Source organism: Anabrus simplex, chromosome 1 (assembly GCF_040414725.1).
Source record: "Anabrus simplex isolate iqAnaSimp1 chromosome 1, ASM4041472v1, whole genome shotgun sequence".
Lineage (NCBI taxonomy): Eukaryota > Metazoa > Arthropoda > Insecta > Orthoptera > Tettigoniidae > Anabrus > Anabrus simplex.
In genome coordinates this window covers 1,420,072,384-1,420,096,692 of record NC_090265.1, presented here as the reverse complement: position 1 = coordinate 1,420,096,692, position 24,309 = coordinate 1,420,072,384, and the positions used below count along the sequence as shown (strand labels likewise).

The following is a 24,309-nucleotide window of genomic DNA, read 5'->3' as shown; positions in this document are numbered from 1 at the left end:
TAGAGGAGTAGGGGGGCTTATTGATTTGAGGTTGAAAACTTGTAGGAATATATTGGTGAGGGGAATTGAATCTTGTAATAGACATAAAGTCTGTTCGTACAAGGGGCTTTTTTTATCAGTGATATCGTTTAAGTTCTTATCTTTGTTGAAATGTTGGTCTAGGAAAATGAATAAATTTTCATACTCAGTCATAAGTTTACTTATGTTGACTCTTTTAAGGATATGAAGGTATTGTTCTATAGTGGTAAATTTGTGTCCTGTGTCCCTCATGTGGTTGGCCATTGCTGAAAATTTGTTATGTCTTTGTGCATTATAATGTTCGGCGTATCTAGTGGAGAAGCTGCGGCCAGTTTGACCAACATAGGAAGAATTACATGTGGAGCATTTTAGTCTGTATATTCCTGATCCAGAGTAACTATTGTCTGTGATGTTAATAGAGTTATGATTAAAGAATAGATTACGATTAGTGTTTTTTGTTGTATAGGCTATTTTTACATCGTGCTTCATTAGTGAATTGGATATCGGATAAATACCATAGTTATTGAATGTGAATTTAGCGTATTTTGGTTTAACGGGTTTCAATGGAGTTAAATTTGTAGCTAATTTTAATTTGGTTTTATTGATGATTTTATCAATTATATCTGTATGAAATCCATTGAATCCATGGATTATCAAACTATTATCAAACAAGTTTGACTTCCAAATATACAGAAAACCCACCTTTTCTCCAACAACCATAAAAAATGATTCTAACTCACATAAAAAAGCCACTTATCACAGTCTAATATATAGGGCATTAAAAATCCCTATGTCCCGCAGTAATTTAAAGAAAGAATTACAATTCATTAAAGAAATAGCTAAATTCAATGGATTTCATACAGATATAATTGATAAAATCATCAATAAAACCAAATTAAAATTAGCTACAAATTTAACCCCATTGAAACCCGTTAAACCAAAATACGCTAAATTCACATTCAATAACTATGGTATTTATCCGATATCCAATTCACTAATGAAGCACGATGTAGAAATAGCCTATACAACAAAAAACACTAATAGTAATCTATTCTTTAATCATAACTCTATTAACATCACAGACAATAGTTACTCTGGATCAGGAATATACAGACTAAAATGCTCCACATGTAATTTTTCCTATGTTGGTCAAACTGGCCGCAGCTTCTCCACTAGATACGCCGAACATTATAATGCACAAAGACATAACAAATTTTCAGCAATGGCCAACCACATGAGGGACACAGGACACAAATTTACCACAATAGAACAAGACCTTCATATCCTTAAAAGAGTCAACAAAAGTAAACTTATGACTGAGTATGAAAATTTATTCCTAGACCAACATTTCAACAAAGATAAGAACTTAAACGATATCATTGATAAAAAAAGCCCCTTGTACGAACAGACTTTATGTCTATTACAAGATTCAATTCCCCTCACCAATATATTCCTAAAAGTTTTCAACCTCAAATCAATAAGCCCCCCTACTCCTCTACAACTAACACAATCCCCTCCCTTCCCCTCACCGCCATTACTCTAATTCAAATGCTACCAATAGACCCTTAGCCACACCCACTGTATTTTCGCTCCCTCCAACGGCATCTCACCGTTACAACACGCGCAGCAGCACACTTCACCCTCTCTCTTCCGCCAATAGCAACTCCCCTCCAAGCACTACAAACAAGCCCATAGCCACACCTTCGCAAACAGTTCCACCTCCAACTCAAACATACTGTTACAACACTCGCAGTAAGAAGCAGACAATCGACAATAACGTTCAGTTAATAACGTAATAACGTAACAAACTACCCTCTCTTAGTCTAATGGTAAGTGTACACAATCTCCACTTTAACACTCAATTACGATTTTTCACTCAATTAACACCACATTTTTTTGTTTCCTTTTACAGATTCAACTGTAACATCTCTGTATTGACTCGAATGTCAATCATCCACACATTCTTAAGAACATTGCAGTATTTGCAACAAATTGAGATGGTCCATAAAGGCCCTATTTAAACATCGTTATTCAACTTCGTATTCTTATTAAACTGAACCATATCACCATATGCCATTGACTTTCAATTTATCTCTAGTCAACAAGTATTGACGGTCATAAGACCGTATTTCACTATTATTTTAAGCTACATTTTTATTAAATACGACCACCGTTGTCATTTTCGTTGTAACCGCTGGTCGGCCAACATAATTTTTAGCAATCCTATCACTCGTTTATGACAAACTGTTGCTTTGTTCTTTCTTTTTAATTATAATAGAAACCTTCTAATGTCATATCACCATTACTTTTACCAATTCTAATTTTACTGACTCATTGTAATATCTTTATAACCAACTTAACTTTAATTCTTTTACTATATGTTAATTGTAATTTTAATCTCTCCAAGGTTTTAAAATTTTATTTCATGTATATATAAATCAGATGCCTGTTTCTATTTTTAAGTTAAGATAATGGCTGATGATGCCTGAATTCAAGGCGAAACATGTACCATTTTAATTAATATGCCAAAGTAAACCAACTAAAGTATGACATTTTGTATTGATTAGGTGGTAAATTCAATAAATTAACTTATTGATATTATTCCATTCAAGTATCATCAATACGGATCAAGAATGATATTTATCACATGTAATGTAGGGTCACATGATTCGCAAGAGAGGCCAAAATGCATACAGTAGTACGTCTTGAGACTCTAAACGAGTACTTTACTGCTAATTCCTCTGCAGTACTACCTGACAACAAGCAGATACTTATGAACTATTACGCTTCACACCCCACCCTTGACAAAGAGAATTACTACTGGGCGCCAGGAAATGTTCTCCGCAGTGCCTACGTGCTGCTGTGCGAGGCTGCGTCAGCAGTTAAGTAGGCAGCACGCCTGCTGCCGCTTATATCAAAACAAACAACAAACAGTAAACTCTGTACTCATCACAGCAATTCATAACAGATGCTGGAAGTGTTGTCCTTGTGTTCAAAGACAGACTTCAACACGTCTACACATATTGTCAAAGACTTTCACTAAAGTTTCTTGCGTAATGGACTGATTTACTTGGACTTCGCAGCATTATATTGGAAATTTCATCAAGTTTTTTGTCTGTTAAAAGCATAGGCCGGCTTTTGCCGGTATATTGTGGACTCAGCCGGTTACATGAAATTTACTTATCAAATCCTGAACGGTATCCCAGTTTGGACACTTTGAATTAGGAAACCGTGCCTAAAATTTTAGTTTTAACATTTTCTGTAAACCGATCTCCTTCGCGAAAAACGTATTTCACCAAAAAAACTCTCTCTTCAGCAGTGAACATTACCGCCTGTATTCTGTTACACTATTTCAATAATCTATCTGAACGTTCGCTCACTGCAATACACACTGACAATTTTGACAGCCCACAGCTAACACGTGTGACTTCTCCTGTACTGCTATCCTGTTGACCTTGGCCTGTCGGCGAGCGAGCGAGGGTAACAGATGTGACACCATACTGCCAACTGAACTGCTCATGCTACCTTACCCAGCAGCATGCAGGCATTGCGGAGAACATTTCCTGGCACCCGTTATTTCCGTCACGTGACTCCCCTCCAAGTCTGGAAAGCAGTCCTCAGAATAAGCACGAAAGCAAAAGGAATTGGTGACGTTGGGACTGACATGTCAAACTAATTCTTGATTGTATATTATCAAACTTAACTCATATAATCAATTTCTCTCTTCTATACTCTCTGGAAGAAGGCAATTGTGCTACCTCTTCCCAAAAGTCAAAAATCTTAGAACGAGGGAGACTGTCATCCATTCTGTATTTTATCAGCTTTATCTAAAATCTCAGAATATGTAGTCCATACACAAATGTCTGAGTACCTTCGAATACACAATATCCTTAATCGTCTCCAGGCTCATTTCCGACAAGGACATAGTACAACTACAGCCCTACTCAAAGTGACTGAGGACGTTAGACAAGCAAGGGACAGAGGACGATTCAGTTCTGGTACTACTAGATTACAGTAAAGCTTTCGACAGTGTAGACATTGACGTTTTACTTGTAAAACTGAAGGCTCTACATTTTTCTCAGAATACGATTGTCTGGATGCATTCCTATCTTCACGGACGTCAACAATGTGTGAAAGGTAATAATGGAATTGTTTCCTCGTGGCGTCACCTGAACAGAGGTGTCCCTCAAGGCTCTGTACTAGGTCCTCTTCTTTTTGCACTCTTTGTGAATGACATATCAAATTTAAGTCACTGCAAATACCATATGTACGCTGACAATCTTCAACTCTACACAGACTCTACAGCATGAGACCTTCAGGAAAATGTAGACTTACTAAACATTGACTTACAGGCTGTTAGTGATTGTTCTGCTGCGCAGGCCTGAAATTGAACCCTACAAAGTCGCAAGTAATCGTTTTTGGCTATCAAACTCAAATGACGAGAATAACTAGGCGTTCGTTGCCAAGAGTAATCCTTCAGGGCATTCCAGTTCCTTTTGTATCACAAGTGAAGAATCTCGGCATTATCATGGACGAACGCATGACTTGGACTGCACATGTCTTACATATCTGTCAAAAGGTTTACTCAGCTTTACATTCTTTATATAAGTGTAAACACCTATTTCCAACAAAGCTTAAAAAGAAATTAATCGAAGCTCTTTTAATGTCACATTTTGACTATTGTGATGTTGTTTTCAGTGATGTGAGGCCGCAATTTTCCCTAAGGCTACAGCGCTCTCAAATTAAATGTGTGATATATATATGCATTTTAAGAAAATATGACCATTTGTCGCCTTCTTTCCTAAAAACTAGAATGGTCGCGATTCCATGTTCGTCGTAACCATCATCCTTTGTTTCTCCTCCATTGAATTCTTACTACATCTTCCCCAACTTACCTTTCTTTACGTTTCCATTACTTCTCAAATGTTCATGACAGACATACTAGGGCTCAAACGTCCAACCTGCTAGTCATCCCTCACCATCGAACTGCCGTATGTAACAGCTCATTCTTGGTTTTTGCCACATGAGAATGGAATTGTTTACCAGATGACGTCAGAGGAATACCAACTACAGTGTCATTTAAAAGAGCGTTAAGAGGTACAGCAGGATACAAGTGAACTGCATTTCTCGTCTTCATTGATAGTGCTAATACAACATCATTACTAGCTATTATTATTGTTGTAGTTGTTGTTGTTATTATTATTATTATTATTATTATTATTATTATTATTATTATTGTTATTATTGTTATTATTACTATTTACAATTGGAACGACAGAATATTGAGTGAAATATCGAAAAGTTTGCAGTGAAATAATCTTGTTGTGAGCAGCCATCTTGCCAAAGATCAAAATCCCGTAGAAGTAACACTGCGGTAGATAGACTATCGTTTTCTAGTGTAAGCACTCCCAGTGCTCACTCACAACATCATCCCCTTGGTTCACGTCACGGCCAACTAGACTCCCTCATTGGCATGTTGGCAGAAGCAGAGATTCAGTGTGATACAGTGGAGCTGCCTGGAGTATCAAGGGAAAGCATCTACAATGGCCGAAACGGTAGAAGTATTGATCTAAATCTGTTTGATGATATCAGTCGGCAGATAACGGACAATCAGTATGAAGAAGAGGTGCATCTTGAGACTGCAAGATCACTGTTGAACATCATGGCTATTCCTCTTAAGAATCTGAAAACAGAAATAAAAAATGGCCCCATGAAGTTGGAAGAACCTTTAGAGGCTGGAGCAACATGCAGGTTGTCATCGAAGAAATCTACAGAAAACTAAAGCAGAGACCAACTACCACGGAGAAAAAGGAATTGTCCAGGACGTCACCAGTGACAAATGGCTCAGAGGAGGACCAAGGAAAATGGGAAATGTTTCTATCAAAGAAAAAGAGCGAGGGTAGGAAGCACGAAGACATTCCAATGAAACAGGCATGCCCTCGGACGAGATAGTGATGTAAAGGCTTTAATCCCCCGAACTACACTGGAGATTCGAGACATGGATAGTGTCGCTACCACTGCAGATGTGGAGGAAGCTGTAAGACGAGATTCCGGTAATCTCCATGGAGAGCTGAAAATATCGGTCACAGAACCAAAAAGCTGGGGACAGAAACTTGCCATCTTCGAAACTAAAGATGAGGATGCTCAGAAACTACTGGAAGCTGGAAGAATTAAGATAGGATGGCTATGCTGCAGAGTACGTGCTAGAACCATGTTACCTCACTGCTTTCAATGTCTATCGTATGGACACTTGGTAAGAAACTGTACAGGCCCCAACAGAAGTCAGCTCTGTTTTAAGTATGGAGAATCTGGTCACAAGGCAGTAGACTGTACGAAGAATAATCTATGATGCATGGTTTTTATAGACAAGGGTGTCAATGCAGCTAAACAAAAAATCATGTTCCTGGATGGGGTGCATGTACAGTATTTCGTGAAGCTCTGGAAAAGGCCAAAAATCACAGCAAATGATGCAAATCCTTCAAGCAAGCATGTACAGGAGTCAAACAGCTTATGACACAGCTGATTTATGAGATGGAAGCAGACATCGTTATTATTAGCAAACCATATCAAGAGAGGGATCATCCAGGGTGGTTTGTGGATAACCTTGGAACAGCTGCAATTTGGATACCAGATCTAGGAAAAGTTTCAGTAACAGAGCATGGACGCGAAGATGGTTTTGTTTGGGTACAGACTGGGGGAATCACTATTGTAAGCTGTTATTTTACGCCAAATGAATCTGTTTCCAACTTTCAGGTGAAACTTGATGGCCTTAAGGATGCATTACGCAGAATGAATAACAGACTAGTGGTCGCTGGTGACGTAAATGCTCAAGTGTCAGAATGGGGCATGCCACAAACAGACTCCAGAGTTCAGCGTATGATGGAGATGGCAGCCAGATTGGGCTTGGTGGTCAACAACATTGGAAATGTGCCAACATTTTGACGACCAGGATGCCGGGGAACAATACCGGATGTAACCTCTTCGGAGGATATTTCACCTAAGATTACTGAATGGCAAGTGATTGAGAACTATACAGGGAGTGATCATCAATATATCATCTTTCGACTGCTCTAGGAATCTCCTCAAGTAAGAAACATCTTGCACAGGCCAGGACGGTGGAACATAGCCGGTATCTACAAGGAAAAGTTTATTGATGTAATGCGGAATGGAATGGAGAACATAACAGAAAAATGTTTTGGTGATAGAGGGAAAGAAGCAGCTGGTGTATGTGTTGAACTCACCATGCAGCTAATTTACCGAGCATGCATTGTCTCAATGTCCAGAAGTAGACCGCGAAATAGCAAGCGCCCAGCGTACTGGTGGACCAAAGAAATTGCTGAACTGAGAAGGAATTGTTTGTGACTTCGACACAGCGCTCAGAGGATAAGAGGCAGTAGAGAATACCTCACTCACAGCGGAGTACAAGTCAACGAAGAAGGAACTCGTAACGCAGTTAGAAAGAGTAATGCCGATAAATGGTGGGCATTGGCTAAAGAAGTAGATGATGATCCATGGGGACTAGGTTACAAGATTGTAATGAAGAAACTCGGGACTTCTTCAACCCCGAGCATGAATCCGCAAACAATTAAACAAATTGTGGATACACTATTCCCAGACCATCCAGAGAGGATTGACTGTGACGATGAAAAAGAACTGGATGATATACCCCTCTTCACAGTAGAAGAGATTAATAGAGCTATTAGCTCTCTTAGAAACAAGAAGACTCCAAGAAGACCAGATGGTATACCTGCAGAAGTGCTAAAGATAATATCAGAACTCTGTCCAGAACTGTTGCTGAATATGTACTCTGCAAATGGGTGTTTTTAGTCCCTGATGGAAAATGGCCCAATTGGTTTTGATCAGCAAAGGAAAACTTGGTGGTTATAGACCTTTATGTATGCTGGACACAGCTGGAAAAGGCCTGGAGAAACTTCTGCAGTCCAGAATCCCCTCAGCAGTTCAACTAGCAGCAGACCTATCTGTTCGCCAACGTGGATTTCGGAGAGGGAACTCAACGCTGGATGCAGTGTGGGAGGTGGTGAATACAGCAAAAAGAGCACAAACGGGCAATCATCGTTCCCGTAAATTGACTCTTCTTCTGACCCTGGACGTGAAGAATGCTTTCAATTCGGCAAGGTGGAGCGATATGTTGGTAGCTCTTGAGGAAACCTTCAAGCTACCACAATATCTTAAGCGCATAATGAGAGATTACTTCAAAGATCGCACTCGGCTGTATGATACTGTAGCAGTTATGAGTGGTACATGCTGTATTTTTTGACGATTAATTATATTTAATCTTCACGCAAGACATTCACTGCGAACTTGGTTTGTTTATGCTCAGCGAGGCGAGCCGGCTTGAGCCAGCCACAGCTGAATGAGTGACATAGCTGCAGGAACAAGATAGGCCACCTGCCTGACGCCATGTGTAGCCTGGCTGACCTGGTGTATTCCAGAGAACGTCACCCCCTTTGCGAATATTCAATGTGAAAATTTTTAAAACTGTAATAATAATAATAATAATAATAATAATAATAATAATAATACTCTTCAACTGTGTCCTTGAAAAGGTAATACAGGAATGGCGCAAACAGAAGTCTGTCCTCAAGATTGACCAACCAATCACTCTTGGTAGGGGTAAATTAGCAGTAGACTGCCTGGCATTTGCGGACGATCTGGCAATCTTAACTCGTGACGTTTCAACAGCCATAAACCAGATCGAACTCCTGAAAGAAACAGCGGAAAAAGTCGGCCTCCAAATATCGTTTGAAAAAACTGAATACATGACCTGCAACAAAGAAGCCCCTAAATTCATGGAGACAAAATATGGCAAAATAAAACAGGTCCAGCAATTCAAATATCTCGGTGAAATAATTCAGGAGAATGGAATGGAAACAAAAGCCAATGAAGTTAGATGCCAAAAAATGGAAACTGCGTATAGACTCACCCAAAATATCTATAACAAAAAGTGTCTCTCCAAGCATGCAAAACTAAGACACTATAATACAGTTATAAAACCAGAATGCCTCTATGGATCAGAGACACTAATTCTGAACAGGAAAACTGATCTAGAAAATATTCAGAAAAAGGAACGCAAGATCATTAGAAAAATTTTAGGCCCAAAACTCGTAGATGAACAGTACCGCCTTAGAGGGAAACAGGAAATCAAACAATTTTCTAACATTCACAGTGACATCAGAAAACGCAGATTATCCGGGAGATAGTAGGTTCGAATCCCACTATCGGCAGCCCTGAAAATGGTTTTCCGTGGTTTCCCATTTTCACACCAGGCAAATGCTGGGGCTGTACCTTAATTAAGGCCACGGCCGCTTCCTTCCAACTCCTAGGCCTTTCCTATCCCATCGTCGCCATAAGACCTATCTGTGTCGGTGCGACGTAAAGCCCATAGCAAAAAAAAAAAAAAAAAAGAAAGAAAACGCAGATTAAGATTCTTTGGACATATAAAAAGGATGAACCCAGATAGACTTACCAAGCAAATAGTTGAATTTTATGAAAACCGAAGTAAAGCCAAAACGGACACAATAAAGTGGATTGGCGAAATTAAAACAGATCTCAAACTGGCAGGAATTACACCTGAAGATATCCAAAGCCGGGTTATCTTCAGAACCAAAGTTCATAAGTGGCAAGTTGACCAAGAGGAAAAACCAAGAAGAAGACTGGAACAACATGGTCTCGAGAGAAAAGAAGCACACAGCAAACGAATGAAGGAAGTGTGGGCACAAAGAAAGGCAAATGCCTGTCTCTAAGTACTTTGCGTAGTCCTAATGGGCTCGTTCGCAAAATATATAAAATATATAATAATAATAATAATAATAATAATCTCAGCAACTCGAGAGATGTCATTTTGAAGAGGATCACATAAACGTCTCCAATTGTGAATCTCAAGCAAAACCATTGAGGGATTCTCGAAATAATCAACTTCAAAGATATCATGCTATCTGATGACGTAGGAGCCCAATCAGAATAAAAGGCGAGCTCACTTGACCCAAATCAGTCAGTCACAGCTGGGAGTCCACTCTGACTGTCCACGCTGCATCATTACTGTTCGTCGAAGTGCTGGGCAAGTCTATCTTCAAATTGTTCAAAGTCTTTATAATGGACTTTCTATCAGTCAAGTTGAAGTTCGAATTTGTGCGTGTGTTGAAGTTCAAATTATACAAAGTCTTTATAGTGGACTTGGATTATATCAGTCGAGTTGAACTTTGAATCTTATCGCATGTAGAAACTTCTCGATGTGGCCTACTTTTGTGATTGTGAAACTTAATTTATTACCACGTTGCCATTGTGGATCTTAGTCTCTGAACAAGTATTATTAATTTCAATGTGACACTACTGTAATATATTATTAACTGTGATATTCTTTTAAAATCTCTTCTTCTCTTCTTCTTTGTTTTGCCTCATGACTGAGGCGTCGTGACTATCATAATATTCAGCCCTCTAGCCGATGAACCATACTCCGCCATTCTTCCCTATCTAAAGCTTTCAGTGTGGTTGCTCTGAGAGAACTCTGTAGAGGGCCATTCACCATGTCAATCCAGTCAATCTCAGTCAGCATAATTTCATTATTAAATCAAAGTGTTCAAACTTTCCCACTAATATTAATGCAAGTGATTACCTATTATAAAAGGTATACTTGTGTGCTTCGACACAAGTGGTTCATTCTGAAAAGGTACAACTTTACTTGCTAACTTTATTATTTTTAATTTATGAGGTGAAGTGAACGATATTCAAGTGAAACTGAACTACTTTCTGAACTGTGTATTATTTCTTCTTTGAAGTGTATTATTATTTGTGTGTTACTGACAGCAGTGTCTTTTGATAAACTCTTGCACAGTCGCATATTTTATTTTGTGTCAAGTGCGCCCATCTTTCAGTGCTCAATAATTGCTAACCTTATTTATTCATCAAAGTGTTTGTTATTAGTGCATGACTGACAACAGTGTCTTTTAATAAACTCTTGAGCAGTCATACATTTATTTAAATGTCAAGTGCGACCTTATTTAGTGGAAAACCACCACGAACTGTGCCTAGTGCATGAACAATTTTCAGTTTCATTATTTCTATTCATGAATGCTTTATTTCTTTCCAAACTCGATGCTATCCTCATCTTCATCTTTAATGAACTTATAAATTCTGTCTACAAGGGATCTCTGGAGTTCAAATGCATATCACAAAAATATTAATTAAACAGTGCTGTTAAACAAATGTGTCGGGGGACTGTGCAATTGTGGACACTCGTAGGAGTAAAGTTACGAGTGATTACCCCGCAACATTGTCGGAGACCGTCCATAACTTCAAAGGTTCGAGTTCGATCCCTTGTCAAGCCGACCTGGGTGTTCCAGTCTCATCTTATCGTAACGCAAGCAGCCTGCAGAACATGTTCCAGTCCAATTTAGCATGGCGACCTGGGAGTATGGGTCATCTGATAGGCAATGCTGAAGACAGCAAATATCTATAGTAAGGTTATGTGCACATCAACATGCATTTTTGTGAATAGAACTCTATTCTTCATTAAATTTTCAAATTTTCTTGTAGATAGGACCCTTCTTCCTGTAGCAAGCCATAGCTATAAATTACCTAGAATTGTTCTGAGAAATACTTCATGCTAACTTAGAAAGAATTGATCAAGTTGGGCTATATTTACTGGTACAGTACGGAATATGGACAAAAGACAAAACATCTGACGGCTGGTGCAGTGCAGGGATCGATCCTTGGTCCAGATCTTTGGAACATAATATATGATGGCTTTTTACGTTTGGAGATGCCAGAGGACACGAAGCTTGTGGCCTACGCTGATGATGTGGCTGCCTTGATAGTGGCTCATAATGTTGAAATGGCTCAAATCAAACTGAACCTGGTGATGCGGCGCATAAAAGAATGGATGATGTGTCACAGTGTAACACTAGCCGAACACAAAACGGAGATAGTTCTTCTGACAAGGAAAAGGATTGAGACTCTTTGTGCCAATGACTGTTGAAGAGTTAGTGATTAAAGCATCTGTGAGCACAAAATATTTAGGAGTGACACTTGACTCTGAGCTAACATTTTGGAATCATATTCAGAGAGCGACAGATAAGGCAGTAAAATACATGACTGCACTTAGTAGACTGATGGGAAATATTAAAGGTCGGAAATCCAGTAAACGATGTCTTCTCATGTCAACGGTTTATTCAGTGCTCCTGTATGGCTCTGAAATCTGGGCTGAATCCTTTAGATTTGCTTGGTATTGGAGAAGGATAACTGCCATACAACGGAGAGCAGCTTTACGTATTGCATGTGCATACTGCACGGTTTCTGAACCTGCAATCCTCACAGTGGCAGCCATAGCCCCAATAGACCTACTTGCATTGGAGTGACAAGAAATCTGGCGTACCCAAGGAGAGCTGGGAAAGAAATGTGCAAAGAAGCTTGTCTTCAGTCAACGGATGAGGCGATGACAACTCAGATGTGAAAGTGACCCTCGGGGTAAATGGACCAAGCGACTGATACCACGCTTGTATATCTGGGTTGAAAGAGTTCATGGTGAAGTAAACTATTACCTCATGCAGCTTCTAACATAACATGGATATTTTTGGAAATTCCTGCATAGAGTGGGTAGAGCGAGTGACGCAGCATGCATATACTGTGATGACATCGATGACGTATTTCACACCTTCTTTGTGTGCGGCCATTGGATGATACAGAGAAGATGTGTGGAAACTGAACTAGGAGAATTGGCAGAAGATAATATTATTTCTGAGATGCTACGAAACCAGGAATCATAGGATCGCGTGACAGTGTATGTGGAGGATGTCCTTCATCAGAAGAAGAAGGATTTGGAAGCGTACAGTTGTTCGTAAAGGAGAAATGAAGAAAGAGGAAGTCTGAAAGACAAAGTAAGCACAATATCACCCTGAAGTAATGTGAGAGCGGTTCCGGGGTGATGATACACATCGTGGGAAAAGGGTGTGTGGTTTTTAGTGGGTAAGAATCCCACACACTTGTGGAGTGCAGACCCTTTACAAGAGTCTTTTGAAGATTTTCCACAGTTCCTTCAAAAAATAAAAAAAATATTATTATTATTATTGTTACTATTATTAGGCCTATTATTATTATTATTATTATTATTATTATTATTATTATTATTATTATTATTATTATTATTATTATTGTTGTTGTTGTTGTTGTTGTTGTTGTTGTTATTATTATTATTATTATTATTATTATTATTATTATTATTATTATTATTATTATTATTATTATTATTATTATTATTATTATTATTATTATTATTATTATTATTATTATTGTAGTCGTATATATGTCTCACTGGTGTGGAATTTTATTTCAGTTATATTTTGATTGTGTTTAAATTGTGTTTTATCTAGTATTAATTATGGGTCTAATGTATAGTAATTGGCTTAGTGTAAGAGAAGGCTCAATGGCCTTAACTGCACCAATAAAGATATTTATCTAATCATCTATCTAATCCAGTGAATAACGCACTTGCACAGGGGAGCCAGTATAGATTTCTCCTTGTCCTTGAATCATGTTTTTTTTCCCTTTCGTTCTTTGAGCTTATGTTTGCCAATGAGTTATCCAAGTGCATTATTTGAATACCGTAAATGCACCTTGTTGGATACATTTTGAAAATAGGGTTGTTTTTTTCCTTCTTGGCATTTGAAAAGTTTAAACTGTGAATCAACATTAATTGCATGCAGTAATGGGTCTTAGAATATTTTGTGATGCCGCAAGGGTTGGCATTTCTGAATTACGAGTTGACAGTTAATTCAAAATCACATAATTCAGAGTCAATCTTTGCATCCCAAGGATGAATTAACGAGGTTTTACTGTACTTGGTGGACTTTATGCTTTTCTCTAAGGAGAGAGGTATTAAATATGGTTTTTTTTTTCATATCAAAACAGTCTTACCATTGATGTTTTCAAGTGCATCATTCATCTTGGTGGGAGAGTATAATGCAAAGAGTGTAGGAGCCATAACACACCCTTGCTTGACACCGCTAGTAACTTGGAACTGGTCTGCGAAGCTACTCTGATGTTGAACTTGGGCTCAGAATGGTTTGGAATTGACAGTGGGTTAAAACAAGGAAGTTTGCTGTCACCTTTAGTGTTCATAATGATGATGAATGACACCATAAAGACAGCAAGGAAAGATTATAGAGTGGAAAGAATGTAATGATGTTTGTGGATTATGATGTGATCTGGAGAGAAGATGAGGAGGGGGTACAAGAATAGCTGAATCTACTGAATAGAAGGATTGAACAGTGGGGAGGGCCAACGTGGAGAAGACATTGGTGATGAGTAGAGGGAGGAAAAAGGAAATTAAGCTATCAGAATAGGAGATGAGGAACTAAATAGAAGATCGCTTCAAATACTTGGGAAGTGATTTAACAGAAAATGGAAGTCTTAAGATATGGAAATTAGTAGGATACAAGTGGGAAGTGCCTTCTACCACCACTCGCTGTGGGTGAGGGACGCAGACAAAGAACATAATCACAGTATCCCCTGACTGTCATAAGAGGTGACTAAAAGGGGCGACCAAGGGATGATGAAATTGGAACCATGAGACTGTGTGATTAGTACCATTACATGAGGGACACCATGGGTCGACATTACTTTTAGTACCACCGTGTTAGGAACACCACGAATCTACATTATCAGCGAGTAGTACCCTTATGTGAGGAACACGACGAGTCTGGGTGTTGCCTGTGGTTAGTACCATTGTGTGTATCCCTTCGAGACGGGGGAAGGGGGGAAACTCGGCTGTGCGGACTAATGCCTATGTGAGAAAAGGTTCTGTATGTTGCGCTGGAATGCTACGAGCACGAGCAAGTGTGTGACCCTCGCTTATGGTGCGAAAAGTGGTCCGTTCTTTAGGTATTGAAATGAAATGGCGTATGGCTTTTAGTGCCGGGATGTGTCCAAGGACTTCGGCACGCCAGATGCAGGTCTTTTTTATTTGACGCCCGTGCGCGACCTGTGCGTCATGATGAGGATGAAATGATGATGGAAGACGACACGTACATCCAGTCACCGTGCCAGGGGAATTAACCAATTGTGGTTAAAATTCCCGAACCTGCCGGGAATTGAACCCGGGACCCCTGTGACCAAAGGCCAGCATGCTAACCATTTAGCCATGAAGCCGGACTTTTTTAGTATTAAATAAACCTCATGTTTCAGCAGTGATCATTGTCAGAGGGCGTTTAAATTCATCAGTGTGTAGATGATGGTCTAAGCAATAGTAGGTATCAAAAATGAAAATTTGACATTTTACTCCCTTCAGTGCTTTTTTCTTAATTATTTTTTAGGCTCTTTTTGTACGGCCAGTCTGTCTAATCCTGAAGGAAGAATTATTTCTCCAAAGTATTTTAAAAAAAAGATAGCTATGAAATTGTCCGATATGCCATTTCAGTTTTATTTTTCTTGCACTTCAGCCAAAAATTCTGCATATACTTGGTTTTCTCGAATAATATGTGAAGGTCTGCTGTGATCCTATTCTTTGTAATGTCTCAATAGCATACGTAGTTTCCTCCTTGTTCTTAGTGATGGTAGCTAGGTCATCTGCAAAAGCCAAGTGTTTCACTTTGATTTTATTCCCACCAGTCCCGATGGTTATGCCTGTGATATCCTTTTCCCACTCTCTGGTGATTTAATCTAAAACCAAGTTAACAGAAGAGAAGAGAGTCCATCTCCTTGACGACATCTGTGTGTACTTCAAAACGGTCGGCAGTTTCCCCAAAAAATGTCACCTTAGTTTTTGTGTTTGTGAGGGTCTGACATATTATTATTATTATTATCATCATCATCATCATCATCATCATCATCATCATCATCATCATCATCATCATCTTCATCATGATTGCAAATGTTCGTTTTAGTATGCTTTCTTTCTAGGACACACTGCAAAACAATGAAAATACAATAGCAATAGGATTATATTTACAAAGAAAACAATTTAAACTTGATTGATGATAAAAGAATAAACTTGTAACAAACTCTTTGTACTTGTAATTAAATTAGGCTGGTAACTTAAAAAGCAGGCAAATTACCGTACTCTTAAGTCAGTGTAATACATCTTGGTTCTATTATAAAAATTACACATCTTAACACCTAAAGTTACTTGGAAAGAAACTGGACAGATTGAATGGACTTGACCATATCTGTAACTTAGGAGATAAATGTGTTTTAGTAATAGTCTACACTTAGTTCAGGTAAACCACTGCCATAAAGTTGTTGTTTTTTGTTGATTTGTTTTTTTTACAGAGCTCTCTTATTTTACAGCAGTGTATGGTTATTTATGGAGTTATCAAACGTTATTTTGAAATCATAAGCTCCCATAACTTTCTCGTCAGTTATGTCATTAATTATGTTGTTAATACTCCAGTTTAAAAACATGATAATGGATCTCCTTGCATCACACCACATTTATTTCTTCAGTGTGGCCCTCTTGTGTTCATATCTTTGTTTAATTTTCTGTAAATAAGTACCTAATTTTAGTAGTAGAAAACGAAAGACTCAGGCAGGCGAGAATGCTGAATGGTCGTAGTTCGATGATCATGCCCAGTGCTCTCAAAGGCTTTACTGACATCTAAAAACTCTGTGTATGCAGATGATTTGCATGCTGAGCTGTATAGAGAATGCCATTGACGATATTTATGTCGAGAAAAGTTCCAGATGATGTAGATGTTGATTCCCATAGGGAACCTAAAATATTTGTCCCGAATGAGTAAATTTATAATACCAATCTAATGGTCCGTTATTGGACATTATAAAATTTTCCAGCTAACTCATTCTTGGTTGCCTGCGTTTCGCCCTCGTGTGCTAAGTTAGGCTCGTCAGTTGGGACTTAGCACACCACCCAAGACGCAAGGCTAGTGCATACCGTGGAGGCCACTGCATAGGCTACTTGAAGCCACCAGCAGTGCCAATGCACTATGAGAGCTATGTCTCATTTTCAAAAATTGATGCCTGCCTGGCCATCAAATGATGTAGATGTTGATTCCCATAGGGAACCTAAAATATTTGTCCCGAATGAGTAAATTTATAATACCAATCTAATGGTCCGTTATTGGACATTATAAAATTTTCCAGCTAACTCATTCTTGGTTGCCTGCGTTTCGCCCTCGTGTGCTAAGTTAGGCTCGTCAGTTGGGACTTAGCACACCACCCAAGACGCAAGGCTAGTGCATACCGTGGAGGCCACTGCATAGGCTACTTGAAGCCACCAGCAGTGCCAATGCACTATGAGAGCTATGTCTCATTTTCAAAAATTGATGCCTGCCTGGCCATCAAATGATGTAGATGTTGATTCCCATAGGGAACCTAAAATATTTGTCCCGAATGGGTGGTGTGCTAAGTCCCAACTGACGAGCCTAACTTAGCACACGAGGGCGAAACGCAGGCAACCAAGAATGAGTTAGCTGGAAAATTTTATAATGTCCAATAACGGACCATTAGATTGGTATTAAAAGTTCCAGATGTCATTATTAAAGTTTTAAGCACAATTGGAGCAACTCTGTTGTTTAACATCAGGCTAGCAGTATGTGCTATCACACTCACTGCAATTGGATGTTGTATTATTTTAGGTACAACTTGTCTGGCCCCGCGATGTAGGGGGCAATACGTCCGCCTGTCACCCGGCAGCCCCGGGTTCGATTCCCGGTCGGGTCAGGGGTTTTTAATTGTAAATGATTTATATCCCTGGCCTGGGGACTGGGTGTTTGTGTCATCCTTAACGTTCTTTCCTCACATTCAACACTCTACACTTCCGCAATTACAATTACACGCGGGTTCATGTCATATGGTGCAAGTAGTGGCAAAAGATCTACAGAGGTCGATGCCAGGAACATATATATATATTTTTTTTAAAGTACAAATTTATCCAGACTGGGGTTAGTGCCTGTTGTTATCTTTGTTATGAAGATTGCATTTTAAAATAACTAACATAACAAGAGCTGTAAATTACAAGAAAGAGCCAAGAAAAGTCAGTCAGTCATACTCATAAATCACATTTGAAGTTGCATATAATTAAACAGATGTGTTTCAAAACCAACAAATGTTAACACATTTCGGTACAGCTCGGCTGCTGTATGTGTTTGAGAACAGCTAAGTCTTCTCCTTACACTGCACAAATTTATTCTTGTTAAGGTGGTTTTAATCTTACAGTAATAGAACATACGATACTGAAGATGTTCCCTTTTATCGTTCATTCTCCTAAAGGACGACAACTCCATACTTTTGGCCAAGAACAGTCACAAGCATGAATTAATGAATTGATTTACCCACAGCGGGTCTGGCTTTTTACCCTATGGTACAACAGTGTTTTTGCAACATCCATAATGTAGCTGTACAGTGAATAAAGTGTCGTCAGGCATTTCTTGAGGGAACTTATGATACCAGCAAATGAACTTTTGAGTCTACCCAATATTTATAACCTTTGTAAATTGTTTATCCTCAGAGTAAATTCATTGTAATGCGGTTTATCATCTCTCCTGTAGTGATATAGGTTTGAAATTACTCTGTATTCAGTGTTGTCTTCAGTGGAATTAAAAAAGAAAAAAAAAGAGACATAGAAAACTAGAGATCTGTTATTAGTGGATTATGTTCATACATTAAGATATTATTGTAATAAAACCTTTGTCCTTGATTTATGTGAATTTACTTCCTTTCTAGGTGGAGTTAAGTTAGGTCTGGGTGACTTCATATTCTACAGTGTTCTGGTTGGAAAAGCATCTTCATACGGGGACTGGAATACTACTTTGGCCTGCTTTGTTGCAATCCTGATTGTAAGTTAAAGCATAATTTATTGATGTTAGATATAACTCTGCAATCTTTATACAGTCTTTCATACTTTTATATCTAATCTATAAAATCAAAGTTTGTTTGTTCGTTAAACAAATCTACACGCCTCCGCTAATCAGTAGTAAAATTTGCACCAAGGCTTGTGCGGCACTGGGATGGGTCTTAGAGGCAGTTAAATCGTAGTTAAAATAAAATTAGTCATATGTGATATATATGGTGATGCAAGTGTAATGGACTAGTATAACTTGGAAACACCGGGCGAGTTGGCCGTGCGTGTAGAGGCGCGCGGCTGTGAGCTTGCATCCGGGAGATAGTAGGTTCGAATCCCACTATCGGCAGCCCTGAAAATGGTTTTCCGTGGTTTCCCATTTTCACACCAGGCAAATGCTGGGGCTGTACCTTAATTAAGGCCACGGCCGCTTCCTTCCCAACTCCTAGGCCTTTCCTATCCCATCGTCGCCATAAGACCTATCTTTGTCGGTGCGACGTAAAGCCCCTAGCAAAAAAAAAAAAAATAATAACTTGGAAACAATTCTCTAACCCATGGGTAAATAATGAAAATATCAAGCTTTATTATTATTATTATTATTATTATTATTATTATTATTATTATTATTATTATTTACGTAGTAAAGTACAGACTTTATTTGGTCTAAATCACGGCCGTAACAAAATGTGAGGTTATGTCACGACACTTCTGCTGCATGTATATTAATATGAGCTTATTTAATGTAAGAACATGTAATTAATAGTATATAATTTATTATTACCAGTAAATATGATGTATAAATCCAGTGTAATGTTGTTAATCACACGGTAATAGTCCAGAACAACGCATCTTGTCACTAGATTTGTATAGAAAATTCCATTCATTATAAATAGATTATTGGAAACTCAAGAAATTACGAGAAAACATGGTGTGTCATACTTTTCTGGAAGCCTGGCCAGGCAATGAATATAAAGAGGCAGCCTTGGGAGTTGGAGTTGAGTTGTTTGCAAGACTTGTAGTGGAAGTCATTAGCCGAGTGAGTGAACTTATGTTGTGATTTTGTTGAGTTGCTATTTGGTTGACATGGTGATGTAGCAGTCTTCTTCTTCTTCTTCTTCTTCTTCTTCTTCTTCTTATTATTATTATTATTATTATTATTATTATTATTATTATTATTATTATTATTATTATTATTATTATTCATAGAAGTGTTTTGTTTGAAAAGGTGGTTCATTGATGTAGTGTATAATGTGTATATAGTTTGTAAATAAAATAGTGAACGCAATTCACAGCATCGCGTGTGTGCGTCTTTGTAGTTACAACAGTGGGATTTTATGTGTTCACGCCATTTTTATACCAAAGATCTTAAGGAATAGACTGGACACATGAAAGGCATGGGACTTAGAATAGCAAGGAATATGGTCAAACCTCAGACAGAGGTACAAGACTAAATTCTTTGTTGGTACTTCCCTGCATTTTGCTATATGATACAATCTAGCAGTTTATTTAAAAATGAACCTCAATCCCATAAATGAGTTGGACAGGTCATAGGGGTTGTTATATCACCGAAGATTTCATGAAACTGGTCATAATATATGATATTCAGATAGATGCTTTGACACCATTTGGGATATCAAAACTCTTAATGGATAGACTGAACCAAAAAAAAGCACATAACTTAAAATAGCAAGGAATATCTATAATATATCCAGTGATTTTTTCTCTGGAAAATTAACCTCAGTTCAATAAATGAGTATCAAATGATTGGTTACAGATGATGGATTTTGCTCTATGTGATGCATTTGTTTCCTTGGATGGCCTGTTCGACCCGGTCAATGAAGGTTGGTGTTGACACTGTCACATTCCTTCCAGAACTGGTTCCCTTGCTCACTGATGTGCGCCCTGTTTTACAACCTTCCACGCAGTGGTCACACCTTCTTTCCATAGGAACCAAGTCGTGTAGCACTGTCCCTGACTGTTGCTTTCCATGTTGACTGCTCCTACGCTGACAGTGTTGTTATGAAATGTGGCAATGACGAGTGTAATCGTTGGCCCCTGTGTGTGTCCTGCTACCAGACGGTGGAACAAGACACTAGTTGCACATTACTACCTTCAAAAGTGAAATGTGAACCATACTCACACATAGAAAAAATAAACTGTAAAAAAATATATATAGTGCGCCCCTCGTATTTACTAGAAATAAAGCAACCCATTCAGTCCCTCTTTTGTCTAATCCAGTTGCACTCATTTTTGCCAGTAGTCTCCCATGATCCACTCTATCAAATGCTTTAGACAGGTCAATTGCGATACCGTCCGTTTGACCTGAGTCCAAGATATCTGCTATATCTTGCTGGGATCCTACAAGTTGAGCTTTAGAGGAATAACCTTTCCTAAACCTGAACTGCCTACTATTGAACCAATTATTAATTTTGCAAACATGTCTAATATAATCAGAAAGAATGTTTTCCCAAAGCTTACATGCAGTGCGTGTCAAGCTGACGCGTGTAATTTTCAGCTTTATGTCTATCACCCTTTCCTTTGTACACAGGGGCTACCATACCAACTCTCCATTCATTTGGTATAGCTCCTTCTTGTAAACAATAATCAAATAAGTGCTTCAGATATGGTACTACATCCCAACCCATTCTGTTTAGTATATCCCAAAAAATCCAGCCGCTTTTCTAGTTTTCAACTTTTGTATTTTATTGTAAATGTCATTTGTTATCTAGGTAAATTTTAATACTTCTTTATCATGCGACGCATATGATACGCGTTAAACACATACGTCGGATAATTCGAGAATCGTAACTGGGAAAGGCGATTGACTCAGCCCTGAACTGGAAACGGTTTTAATCATCAATCAATAAAGGATATGACTCAAACACACAACCAATGAAATGCCAATAAAATTTAAATAAGGGTTTATTATAAATTAAAATAGGATGAAAACAAACAAGAAAATTGAAGCCAGTTATTAAAAAGGGGAAAGAATTTCAGCGTGAACATACCTTCTTCAGTGGTTATTACAACATCGTTGTAGGAGCTGAACATTATTACACTCAAAGAATAATAAGGAAAAATGTGACAATCTCCATGTCTTATATTCAGCCATATTACATTTTCACCAATACTGTTACTATTAACACGGCCTAACTCGGTCGTTCTTTCACGAGACTTTTTTTTTTTTTGGCGTAGGAATGTGTACATCTCATTCTCAACACAACAATGGACATGGCTCATTCATTCCCACGTGCGTCATGGAGTACAAAACCGACAAGAAAACTAAAAGAATGAAGGTATCAGCATGGGACAGAGATCAACATCTCTGAACCACAGCAACAAAGATAAATCAAAGAGAATCACAGGCATGCTCGTAACTAAAACTACGAAAGGTAAACATGGCGGCCCCTTGGGCAAATAAAACCCAAGGCGGGCACATGGCAAAAATAAATAATCTCGTACTAAGAATAAACATGAGGTACTGAAACAAGATTAAAAATTTAAAAAATGAGCTGGCTGATATATCGTCTTTTCGCCCTCCTCACTCATCAACACACATCCCAGCATTCACACACACGCCGGTAACAACCAACAATATGAGTGGCCGCTCCAATTATAAAGTCTAAATTAATTCATGCACCGTGACTCACCTGGTCACTAATCAGGCCTCGTGTAAATCAAGTAGCAGCGAGCACCACACAAATAATTTAACAATGAAATCGTAGGAATCCCATACATAAACTCATTACCACAGGCGCTCCGTACGACATGAATGAAGTTCAAATCGAGATGGAGGGCATTCATACAATAGCCGGCGAAATATCAGAGCACGCAGTGCACATTAATAGAACAAGATCGAGACCCAGTTACCAACACTTGATAATCACAACACATCAACACGCACACATTTGTTCATACAGCAGAGCTGAAGGGTATATATCAATCAGCTATGGTTAAAACTGAAGAATACTGGGACAACTTCGTAATATAAAAGTTAAAACAAAGTTTGCACGAACCTGCAATATTAAAAGGTCAAGACAATAAGTAGGGTGCAAATATGAGCTGGTAATTGAATAAGTTAAAAAGTCATTTAAAGCACAGGAAGGCTACTTCTATCGGCGAGGGCTCCATGGTTAAAGCATCACAAAAAAAAAAAAAAGGAGGCAAAGAAGTGCAATTAAGAGAACACTCTCGTCTCGTAAAAGCAACGACCTTCCGTCTTTGCAAACGAGGATGCTGCCCTCTCTAGTACATCGGCAGAAGTACTTAAGTCATTTGAATTGAGTCCGTAAGAGTTCCTTTACCTATAAGAAACATCATACTTATGAGCGTGCCATTTGAGTGTGGCATATCATCCCACCGCACCTTTTTTAAAATGTGTCCTTACTTGTTGATCAGACAAGGGGACACATTTTAAAGCGAGGTCAAAACTTAAGGCTAAAAAGTGCGCACACTAACTACATACTAAGAGCTTAAATCTAACTATCCCTATAGATGAACACAGACATATACAATTACACAGACCAGTTACAATAAACACAGTTCAAAGAATAGTCCGCCTCTTTTGAGGTCTGTACTGCCTTGAGAACATTACGCTGAATCAGTCAGTCTATTCTTTCAAACAATCTGTTTAATATTTCCAGGAATTTGAAGTCGGGCATCCAAGGAAAACAGTGTAATCATGTATAATCTCGCCAAGTATTTAAAGGATTTGGAATTCATTTCGCCCATCTCCACCGAGTAATACCCATATTCCTTTCTTCCATTTAGTTCATCATAATTTTCCCTGAAAGAAAGAAGACTTAAGAACACAGGCAATGGCATAACAAGTAAAATAAACATGCATCAGCACTAATGATGTAGGAAACATACAAGGTTTACATGTTCCTCATATGATATGCCTTTAGTAGTGACACGTGAGCTTTTGAGAATCTCGTACTGGTGAGATCCTCCAATTCGACCGTCACAGATCCTAGGAAGCTTACTATTCGTTTGGGGCTGGACCATTTATGGCACAGTTTGGCGGTGATTTGGTCGGTTGTCGAGCTTATTGGGAACATTTTCACAACTACCAGATCTCCAACTTTCAGGGTGACCCTTTTCCCTCCCCCGGTTGAATTTCTTTGCCACTCGGTCTCGGGTTCTGACCAAGTGCTCCAAAGCTTTCTTCCATTTTTCCTCTATGCTCCTGTTTCTGGACGGCTCAGACAGATACCCAATGTCCCACTTCAGCTGGAGCGGGTCAGCGACACTCCTTCCTAAAAATAGATCAGCAGGGGTATGCCGGTGCGACTCATGCACACCACTGTTGAAGACTAGAACAAAAAAAATCCAAATTATCGACCCAGCTGTGCTGATCAGCGCTGTGAAAAGCACTTAAACCGGCTTTGAGGTTTCGATGAAATCTTTCGACGTGAGAAGGCTTGGGGTAGTGGGGGCTCAGGGAAACATGCTTCACTCCCCATCCAAAACATAGATTGCGA

The 24,309-nt window shown here is 38.7% G+C and overlaps 1 protein-coding gene across 1 annotated transcript in view; it reads left to right on the top strand.

Moving 5' to 3' along the window:
* Psn (presenilin) overlaps positions 1-24,309 on the top strand; it is a 179,264-nt gene that overhangs the window by 116,609 nt on the left and 38,346 nt on the right. The window contains exon 9 of the mRNA XM_067137878.2: positions 18,709-18,821. Coding sequence (XP_066993979.1) covers positions 18,709-18,821 — 113 coding nt within the window. The remainder of the gene's footprint in view (positions 1-18,708; positions 18,822-24,309) is intronic.